General features: G+C 39.3%; 1 protein-coding gene across 2 annotated transcripts; it reads right to left on the bottom strand.

Moving 5' to 3' along the window:
• Positions 1 to 129: 129 nt before the first annotated feature.
• Positions 130 to 9,031, bottom strand: LOC111333784 (uncharacterized). Of its 2 annotated transcripts, none has more exons than XM_022939407.2 (8): positions 8,917 to 9,031; positions 8,755 to 8,814; positions 4,252 to 4,323; positions 3,893 to 3,964; positions 2,566 to 2,655; positions 1,543 to 1,664; positions 1,030 to 1,258; positions 130 to 663 (listed from the first exon to the last, which is right to left on the bottom strand). In XM_022939407.2, the coding sequence occupies exons 1-8, from the start codon at positions 9,016 to 9,018 to the stop codon at positions 550 to 552; spliced, it is 861 nt and encodes a 286-aa protein (XP_022795142.2). In that variant the 5' UTR covers positions 9,019 to 9,031; the 3' UTR covers positions 130 to 549. The 2 variants fall into 2 exon arrangements, with proteins under 2 accessions (XP_022795142.2, XP_022795141.2); XM_022939406.2 differs by having other exon boundaries at positions 1,030 to 1,360.
• Between the last annotated feature and the right edge of the window lie 2,263 nt (positions 9,032 to 11,294).

Here is an 11,294-nt window from a genome sequence, read left to right on the forward strand (position 1 = left end):
TTTTTTTGCTTTTAATGAACCTAAAAGACAAGGCATTACTGAATGGAGATAAAGGAAATGTAACCATTTTGGAAGCCTGCTCCAAATTACTTCTTTTAGGGAAATTAATTTGACCCAGAAGACAAAGTGTTCAGCATCAAGAATATTTTATTTGCGGAAGCAGGGCTTCTGCATCATCGATGAGTCTGGAATTTCAAACGAAAATAACGCCAAAACACGAAGTAATATCTAGAGAGCCAGGTCCTTCCTTGATAATGTACGGGTGATCAGGCCCTAATTATCATACGCCTCTTCACTCACGAGTAAGTTTAAGGCCTTGAACAATGCTAGCCCGCGAAATGTTTGCAGGGGGTCTGATACTGATAACGAGCACCGGACCCCGCTCGTTCTACAGCGCTAACAATAAGGGCCTACACAGCGCAAGCTAGCGTTGTTTTTGATTGGGCGATTAGGACCTCAGGAGCTGGGGTGGAGATCATCCGAAAACAGACCTTGCGTCAAGAATATAGTTTGGTTGATCGGATTTTACGTTCCAGCCATAACGTCTTGTTACTCAAATTCAATGGCGGGTAAAGACCTCCTCTTTTTTCCGAGTTTCACCTTCCCAGCTGCACCTTTCTTCTTCTTTTCAGATAAAATAAGGCGCTTTCTTTTCGCTGAGCCCTGAAAGAAAACATAGCGAAACTTAAAAATCTCTCGGGTTGTAGACATTCAAAACAGTTGACAGTCGAGTATCGATTAGCAGACCCGGATCCGTCGAACACCACACACGACCGCGAGTGAGAAGCTCGCGGTGTCCCATGAGTATCTTCCTCCTCATTTCTAAACATTTCCTTAACGTACATGTACAGTGGACAGGTAAATGTCAAAACCAAACTGTTCACTTTGTCTAAGCCAGTAGACAAAAACGCCCCCGTGTTATAAATGTACGAGGCGCCTGTGATTTGAAAACCTTTCTTAATTTCACCTCTCCGCTCCCTTCGCTGACGCCCCCTCCACTCTCTACCAGACATGTATCATGCAACTTACCTTTAATGTGTCCTTGATATGGTCATTCTCAACCGCGCCTTCATTGTCGTTTACGTGATATCCATTTACATGAGGTTCATAAGCCACTCCGATCTTTTTCTTCTTTTCGGGAGTCGGTTTAAGTTCAGCCATCGAGGAATCTATTTTCTGGGTGGTATTAGGACCGCCGCTGAACCTTTCCGCTTTTTTTCTCTTCTGTTTTGTTTTTGATGTAGACTTTGTAGAAGAGCTTGACATTAAACGTGGAGAAAAATGGTTTAGCACTTCACAAACAGTGTCCAATGTGACGCTTTTGCCATCTGGTCCTTGAATTTCCAAATCGGGCATGTTTCTAGAAACAGTTCGAGACACAATGGGTGTGACACAAAGAGCCACAAACCAGCTTAACTCCTGAATAATCAGGAACCAATTATGTAACAGTTACAATGACTACACACACAAGGTAAACCACTTAGCACTGAAAATTATCCTTAAGTTACAATTGCTATGTAAATCATTCAGTAGAATGCCTACTTTGTTAGCATATGGAGAGAGTGAACAACAGCTACAGCTTGCTGAAGTAACATGACGTCATCCTCTCCAGACTGAGATGTGTGTCCATTTAATTGACTGAAGTGGGAGGCCAAAGAATACAGCTGGAGATGAAATGGAAAAACAAACAGAAAACCTTTGTGCTAAGAGTAATCCATTACTGAGTTACAGCACTTACCGATAAATCTGTAACTGGTCTTGACAACTTATGTATACAAGATAAGCCTTGCTTCGTGTACATTAAAAGAACAGGTGCATTGAATGTTTACTTATACTTACTTAATAAGTCCATGAATTGACTTTAATTTATACTTATTTAAAATTTCAGGAAGAGGGGTGCCTATTGGAAGGAGGGCGCTCAATGGAGGGCACTTAATGGAGGGCACTTACTTAGAATCTATTAACCTGTTCTGATTTCACTGTTAAAAGCTTACCAAGTTATGAACAAAGTGATGAAAGAAATAAGTTTTTCTTGTATCCCTAGACTATTTAAGAAAGTGATGAATGAGTGGGAGGGCACTCCTTTGAGAGGGGCACCTTTTTGTCATGTCATGGCCTGGCAGAGGAGGGGGGGGGGGTGGGTGCTTATAAGAGTGTGGTAGCCTATTAGAGCATGGCTGCTTATTTAAGGAAATACCTTAATTTCAACTGTGAAAATGTGATGATGGAATTTTCAACTTCTCAGTGATTAAAGATAATATCTTAAATGCTTGAAAACTTATCTTGTATTTTCACCATGTAAATCCGTGCTAACTGCTTGCTTTCCTTATTGCAATGATGTGTTTCAAAATGTGCTGCCATTTCACCCCACCTTATTCCATGACTTATACTCAGAAATCTCTCACTAAATTTAGATGATCTGTGTGACATTAATTTTTGTTTCAAACTGGTATATTTCCTGTCATGTATCAGAATTCTCTTGTTACATCTCCTCATGAAAACCCTAAGTGTCTATTATTGACTAAAGTACTGAAAGCAGAGGCTGGAAAATTCAAGTCAACATACCTTAGTAATGTCTGAAGAGTTATCTGAGGACAACAGAAAATTAAGCAATCTTGCGAGATTCAACAGCAGCTGACAGTCTTGACAACAAACCTACAGTTTTAAGTGAAAGCAATTCGGGGAATTGTCTTAATATCAATGTATGATGGAAAGAACGTGATTTCAGGTGTGGATTTTGATAAAAAGAACACAGTGAAAGGTTTGGAAATGAGAGCTTTTCCCATAGCCAGTCAGCATTCCATGCTTTAACAGCACAGACAGCCCACCTTAATACCTCACGGCCCCACTCAGGGCAAAGACGACTAAGCAAGCCAAGCATAAAAGGCTAACCTTAAGTATGGTGTGTAAAAAAATACAAGGATATTTTATGGGAAAGAAAAGTCTGTTTCTCACAGACCATGGATTCATTTAAGCCCAGCAAAAATGAACTTTACGAAATTCTACATCCAAGGGTATTATTACAACACCTGTTCCACAACCCACTTCTACCCTTGAGTGTAAAGATGAACAACCTGACATTTAATCAGGGCTCAACACTAACTTTTCAACTTATTAGCCAAGTGGCTAGTGACAACTTAGATGTTACAACAATTTCAGTTTGTTTAACTAGCCAATCTGGCTCGTGGAAATTGAAAACACAAGCCAAAACTGAATTTCTAATAGTCAGTGTGGCTAGTTGGTTACTGTTAGTGTCAAGCTCTGTTAATGGCACTCAAGAACATCACACATTTACTCTGAAAAAGGCTTTAAAACTTAGGCCTCTTCTATCTGAAGCAATAGCGTTATGGGCACATAACACTACGCTGCCCCAAGTACAACAGGAAAACAGAAGGGGGTAAAACCTTTTTAATATCATCAATCCTACTGTGGAACTCTTTACCTGTTAAAATAACATCTAGCGAAACTATCAACTCTTTTAAACGCAAATATATTGAGCACATAAAGGAGGGGTACACTAATATTGATCATTTTCAAATATCCTAATATTGTTAACTTTTATTCTTTTATTGGATGTTGATAGCTAGGTCATTTCCTATTATTGTAATTACTATAGTTAGAAATTTCTAAATTATTGCAATTGTTTGTAACTTTTTCTTATTGTAGTTTAGGTGAGGGCCACAGGTTTCTCAGTCTAAGACCGTAAAGTGCTTCCCTCGTTAAATAAAGTTATTTATTTATTATTTATTTAGCAATAACAATCATTGTTTAAAGGCTGCCTCCACAGATAAAGAATAGGCATAATTCTAGTTTTTTGATGGAGAGATGCTTGTAATCCATAGTTATTCTCTTCTACAAAACAAAGAGAATATTTCATGTTTTCAAAACTAACCTCTGCTCCTTTAATCCTCAGAATTCTTTTAGTCCAATCTATATTCCAAGTTAGTACTCTTTCCACAGTACTCTGACAAGTTAAGAAGATGCATATTATACAGTTGCAATGAAGAAAGAGGTTTTGTTGTGGAGGAACTTAGTTATTTCTTTTAAAGAATTACAATGAATGCCTTGGGAATGATTTCCAGATGCTTTTGGCTCACTGAAAACTTTCCTTGCCTGGTAAACAACACTGAACCAAAAGAATGGAAGGAAAGTAAATGACAAGAGTCCCAGTAGTGGCCAAACAGAACTTTCTTATCACTTTTGTAAGGATATTTTCTGAAATAAAAGGGATGAGCAATAGATGTCACTCACCACAGATTCCTGTTGGGCGTCCAAAGTCTCATTGTCACTGGAAACTACCCTGCCACACCATTTACAATGGACCTTCAAACAGATAAAGAACAGATTATTTCTTATATCACCTCCACTCATCAACAAAACTTCTGTTCCACCATTAACCCTTTCACTTCAAAGATCTCTCCTGCATCTTTTAATTAGTTAATTTGGTTAGGCAGGGGATGTTAAAGAACCCACTCACGAGATTACTGTAATGTGGTCTGGCCTGTTTACTGGGAATTGGGGGGGGGGGGGGGAGGGGGCATCTTCAAATAAGTTTCCTTCGATTGTTTGTGAACTGCTGATGCAGTCCAGCCAAAGTCCCCCGAAAAGTGTTGTGATGAGCATTTGATCATATCCACATGTTAATTTGTGCAATACAAATATTAAATTATTATTATGAAATTATTATGTTATTCTCCACACTATCTGCCCTACAACTACTTAATATAGTTTTGGTTCTGAGAATTAAATGTTGAATCACATGACAATACCCTTGTTCATATCTTTCTATAACCTTATTCTCATTACTTGTCTGCTTGATATTGTATTGATAATGCAAGGAGAAAGTATGTTTTGGTCACTGCTGGGAGTGAACAGGGTAACAGTATATAATCAGATTGTAAACTCAGCTGTTGACACATGTACTTTATAATAGACCTAGAAATGATCTTGTCTTTGTAAATCAATTTTTAGCCATAAATTGTACCTTTGAAATATAACTTAAGTCTAAAACTTGCAACTGCATAATTTGCAGTATTGCCTTAAGTTTTACAGTTCATGTGTGAAAATTATGCTATCATGATAGAATCCTGTGTGCACTCAACTTTTCAAAATGTAAAGTAGCTAGGATGATCTGAAAAAATATATGGAGAGACTGATTTCCATATAGCTCCGTACATTAATTATGCATTCCACTTCATGAGGACTAAACATAAAGGTTTCTTTGCAACACTCTATGCATAATTAATGTATAAGGCTCTATGGAAATCTTGTCACCTAATTTCATTTGTTTCTTTTCTAAAAGGAAAACACAAAATATAACACAAATAACCACAACTTGTTCTACTTGTAATGAGTACAGTTTCCTAAGTTCACCTAGACCTTTAAATAACTTTTAAATCACCATATCCACACACATTAAATAGAACTAAAATTTGCTTTTGTCAGTGAGAATTCAAATACTCGCCAAGTCGGTACCCTGCACCATACATCACAAGGTAAGTAGTAGATGTAAGTACAGTCGAACTTCGATTATCTGGATTTCTCGATTATCCAGACTTTTTCTCTGGTCCCAATTTTGTTATGAATATTTATCAGTCATGATCAAGAGGCAGAGCTACATACTTTTCTAAACCACAGCGTGAGTTTGTTTCGCTTTCAAAAAGCAAAAGCAGCACTTACACGTGTGGAAACTAATGAAGAACATTCGAATGAGGTCTGATTGGCTTAGAGTTGCTTTGTTACTAAGGGAGATTTCTTGCTCAATAGCGCTTTATACTATTACTAAGAATAGATTTTGTTACGTGATAACTTATGAGACCCCCCGCACAGACTCAGACAAACATTGCGACCAGCGATTAAGGAAATGTATGAGCAAGAGCTGTAAAATTAAAACAAAACGACGGAAAATTTTGTCAAAAAATTTACTTAGCGTTCTAAAAGGAAGCGGCACGGTTGGTACCAAACACTGTTGTTGGGGTGATTATAAGACAGACTCAAGATATGCAGATAAATGGCCAAAATCACTCAAAGAGTGAAAGAAATCGGGGAAGAAAGTATTCATTCCTTTCCCAAAACCTCCGCAAGACAAGGCAAAGTGCAAGCGTTGGCTAGTGGCTTGTTCACGTGAATTTTTTACGGAGAAAAACATAACAAGAAACACTTAAGTTATATTTGTGCTCTTCACTGGCCTGGCAAAAAAGGTCCAACAGCCGAATTTCCGATCCACTCAAGGCAAATCTAAGACCAGCGCAAGTAAGTTGAGCACATGCCCCTAAGAGAAAAGTACCGAAAGAAAGCGAAAATCCAGCGTCAAAGAAACAGAAATTATTAAATGACAACTGCATAAACATTAACTACATAAACTAGCTAAACTAGTATTTAATAGAAACACAACCAGTATTGAGCGAAATATACAAAAATCCGCCGCTCCTATCTTACAAAAGAGGGCAATCGCTCAAAGACATACTCGTCAGGGTCAAACTTTGAATAGGCTATTCTAAACACGCACTGGGGAGTCGTGTAGGCCTATCGACTCCCTTTTTACATTGTTTACATCAGAATTTTCTTGAAGAACTTTGGCAGCAAACCATTTAATTTTCCATGATCGATTGCCGGATCAAGGGTGTGATAATTCCCGCAGCTCACACAGACTCTCACTCATTGTACAAGATAATCTCTTTTACCGCTGAATTTTAAGCCCCTACATTTTAACCACCGTTTTAGCTGGTCTACAGTGTATTCTTCCGGTTCTCTTTCAAATTTGGAGCCAGGAATGCCTTCCTCTTCGGTCAGAACTGCAAGGGAATGAAGTGAACTACTCGCCATTTTCCATGTAGCTTTCAAAGAAGTGGAGTTTGTTTGTCTGAGTCACGCGGGGGGTCTAAAATTTCATGACGTCATTAGTATAAAGCGCTATTGGCTCGTTCGATGTGGTAAGCAAGATAAACAAGCTACACAGTGTCACGAATGTCTATTCATGGTCATCATGTCCTTGGGGTGTAAGCGATCCATTCTTTCGATGAAAAATGAACGGTTTATAATATCGCGATTTGAGAAAGGAGAAAAAGGAACAAATATGTCAGCTGAATATGGCGCTAGTAAGCGGCAGATATCAGAGATCCACATGAACAAGGAAAAGATCATGAAGTTTGCGGACAACTTAGAGAACAGCGAAGGACTTAAGCGTAAATCACTGCAGGGTTGTACATAATGAACAGCTTGTTAAAGCCTCCTATGCCTCATTAGTATTCATATCCTTGATTATCCCGACTATTTTGTCTGGTCCAAAAGAGTCCACATAATCAAGGTTCAACTGTATATATACATGTTTAGATATATTTATTATATTTAATGTGTGGTAGGCAGAAAAAAACAACTACATATACATCCCTACAGACCTGTTTCATGCTTGCCCACTCATCAGGGGATTTTAATGGCAGAATAATGTGATACCATTGCTTATATACTATACTAATTGCTAATTAACATGGCTTATGCAATGTGAAAAGTGTCAAGTCAGCTGTTGCATAGGAGGGCTTTGTTTCTGTGTTGGCAGTGTTTCTTTGTTGAGTGTTGATAGGTCTGGGTGGCAGATGATCAGGAATTTCTCTTTAAGGCATAGGTTGCATCGTTTGCTTGAGCTGTTGTAGGGCAGGTGGGAAGATAGGATGTGCCAGGTGATGGAGTAATCGATGTTGTTGTCTTTAAGTGTCCAGATGTGTTTGCTGAGTTCGGTGGAGTTCCAGTGTTATGCGTGTTGGAATGATGGTGTGGTTTTTGTAGTGGGACTTAAAGTAGTTTGCAGTGAGCCCGATGTATGTGTCTGTCGTGCTGTTGTCTTTACGCGTAATGGTAGCTTGGTATATGACAGATTGTTGGAGGTAGTTTCCGTCTAAAGGGCATGAGTTTTTCTGTCGGCAGTTGCATTTCTTGTTGTTGTTTTCGGTAGAGGTGTTGTTTGTGGCGGTGGCGTTAGTCTTTACATTAGTCTTTACGTATATTTATATTTATATATCTCTACATGTAGACAGTACTTTTTTCGCCTTCTGGGCCTCACCAGTGCAGTGCTAATTCTACGATGGAGGTAAAGCCATATGGCCAACCCAAATGACACGACAATAGGCCATTTTACAGTTGTGTACTTAGTTGCCAAGCCTTTGATTCAGAGTGAGGCTGAAGGTGACCTTGTTGTGATAGAGACCTGTATCTACTTAGCATGATAACAAAGTGATTTACATTTGAAAGGCAGCAAGGTTTGTATCATAACAAGGTCAACCCTAGCCTCACTCCCATTCAAAGTCTTGGCAACCAAGCACACAACTGTAAAATGGACTATTGGGAAAGAGTACCATATAACCCCATACATTAATTATGCATTCCACTTCTTTGTCTTTCAGAACAAAACTTTAAAACAAAGTCTACTAGTCTGAATGCATAATTAATGTATGGGGTTATATGGTACTCTTGCCTACAATTGGGCCATTCCATTTAATATCCGCACCCCCCCCCCATTGAAGGCCTGGGACTTCTTAGGGGGAGGGGGGGGGTCAATGCTACATATTTCCTGGGGGGGTTGAATCATATTTCCTGGAGGGGGTCGCCATATATTTCCGGGAGGGGTCGAACCATGTCTATAGCGCAGCCTATTGTGGTCTCATCTCATAGTTCACTCGTGACCTTTAGGAAGTTACATTTAACACAGTTTTATGAATCTTATTACGAACTGTATAGTTAAACTGAAAAATTAGATCATACCTGAGATTCCGCCCGGCTTTGACGAGAATCGTTCAAACCAGACTGAAGAGCTTGTAAGACCTTTGAAATAAGTCGTACCAAAACTGTGAATTTACGAGCTTAATTTTAAACATGAAGGTATAAGGGCACCCTTCAAGGCATATTTTGAATTGATAACAATACCTTTTTCGCGTCATGCATTCCAGGTAAAATCTGCGGTGATAAATTCGAAAAGGACTTTGTCAGAATCTCAACTAAGGGTTCCCATGCGTTTCCGTCCGCCATCTTGAAATACTTTATATAAATGAAAGACTGGTAACAAGTTTCTTCACCGCTGCCCCGAAGCCACAACGACTTTGGGCTCAAAATTGATTTGAACTTCAGCAGGAAAAGTTGTTCGAGGGTTGATTGGCGCGCTAACCCAGAGTTAAATTTTAATCCAGGTTTCTTAATATTTCTACTCAGATATTTTTTGGGATAACTTCCCTTATTATTTTCAGAGAACCCGGTCATCAAACTGAAGACAAAAAGAAAGCTTGAAGTTCTGAGGACAAATTTTACACAAACCGCTGGGTTATCTTGACCCAGATTTGAGCAACCCGGTCCAGGGAGGAAGGTGACAAAACACGGAGCCCTACTCCATGGAGTACCCTATGGAGTACCTTAATGGAGTACCCCTAGAAGTCATGTATTGGTCAAATAAAATATTTTATAAACATGGTAAATCGTTTAAAATATTTTGAGCTTACCGGCTCTCCGAATGTCACAGTTTGATACAATCCAGTTTTCTGGGGGACAGGTGACCAGGGCTCTCAGTCTTACTGGTTCCTCCATTTTGGTTTTACCGCTGAGTCCTTTGATGGGAGGACGAAAAACTCCAGGTGATGAACAAAACCCACTGTTTCGAGTTCTGCACGAGTTAAAATATTTAAGCTTACTACATTTCCGAAATCAACGGCCCAGTCGGATTTATTTGCCGACCGGTCACTGTCTTTTTTTTTTTTTGGTTTGTTTACATACCTCAATTTTATTACGTTACAAATAGATGGTGAGGTGAAGCTCAGTTTAAAGATATGGATTGTCTTTTTTCAGTCTCAGCCTACAAATGTAAGCTTGTATCCTCATGGCTTCGCACAATTAAGAAACCCGTGAGGCCTTGCATTGTGTTATTAAATGGAGCGCTACACCTCTTACAGACGCCACACATAAACGGGTATTTTGAAAGACGTAAAACCCGTTGCAGAATGAAGGATGTCCGTCCTCTTGGCCTCTTGAAGATCATATGAAAATAGATAGAAGTCGGACTATTAACGATAACGTTCATGGATGCTAGCTACATTAAAGCTTTCCGTTGGAAGTGGTCAGCAGTGTAATGTTAATTTCAAGATGGCGGTCAATTCGTGTACTACATCAAACTGCGACAATCGGAGAGCTGACAAGCTCAAAATATATCAGGATATGTACATCTAAACGATTCACCATGTTCATAAAGTATTTTATTTGACTAATACATAATTTTTAGGGGTACTCCATTCAGGTACTCCATAGGGTACTCCATAGAGTAGGGCCCCGCGTTTTGTCATCTCCCGTCCAGGGGCCCGTTTCTCGAAAGTTCCAGTAACTTAACGGACCCGTAGAGCTGTTCTGTTTTCATTCAAGATGGGAATTTCAGAAGTTTTGAAAATGATACAATAAAACTATCAAAAAAGGACTGGTGTGGGTGCCAGAACTTGCTTTCCTATCCTTTCAATTTTGATTTTAGAACATGGCTTCGGGCCCCTTAAGTTAGAACCGCCCCAGGGCGGCTGAAAAAATCGTTCCTGTCCACGTGCACATTGGTAGAACCTTTCAAGTCAGGTTATGGTAAACAGGAATCGGGCCCTACTTGGATACCGTATTTTCTCAAATAAGCGCACCACCAAGGCCATAATGTCAAACAAGCGCCTCAGTCGAATAAGCAGGACAAGCCCTTCGTCAGAACTAAGGGCTAACGCTTGAAACATCGTTATCGTCAGTTTTATCAACTTAGGTGATAAAACCAAAATTACCGTCTTTCTCATACACCCGACAGGGCAGACTGTATAATGGGGTTCAGTTAACTGATGATTGCTTCAGAATAACCAGCACATAAACGAGACCTGCTGAAAGACTTGGCGTGCAAGAGAGAGTTTTGGGCACCACGATACAGGAATGGATGTAAGGAGGGAGTACCCCCTGTCATTGGGCGACCATTAGTCTCACCAAACAAGAATGGCCAAGACTCACCGCATGTTCACGAGCTTTTCAATTTCTAAGAAACCTTACGATCATATCTTCCATGAAATAATCATGACTGCATTCCAGTTATACTTTTATTCTAGCGAAGGTATTAAAAAGTACAGAAATTTTATATTATACCATTATGAAAAATACTCTTTCTGCGACATTCAATCGTTTTATCCTTTTTTCGTCTAGTAACGGGAGAAGATAGTACCAAGATCTAGTGGCAGACGAAAAGTGCCACGCCTTAAAAAATATTTAGTATGTGTAACTGACTATATTCGTCTGATCGAAATTACTTA

This window comes from Stylophora pistillata, chromosome 12 (genome assembly GCF_964205215.1).
Source record: "Stylophora pistillata chromosome 12, jaStyPist1.2, whole genome shotgun sequence".
Lineage (NCBI taxonomy): Eukaryota > Metazoa > Cnidaria > Anthozoa > Scleractinia > Pocilloporidae > Stylophora > Stylophora pistillata.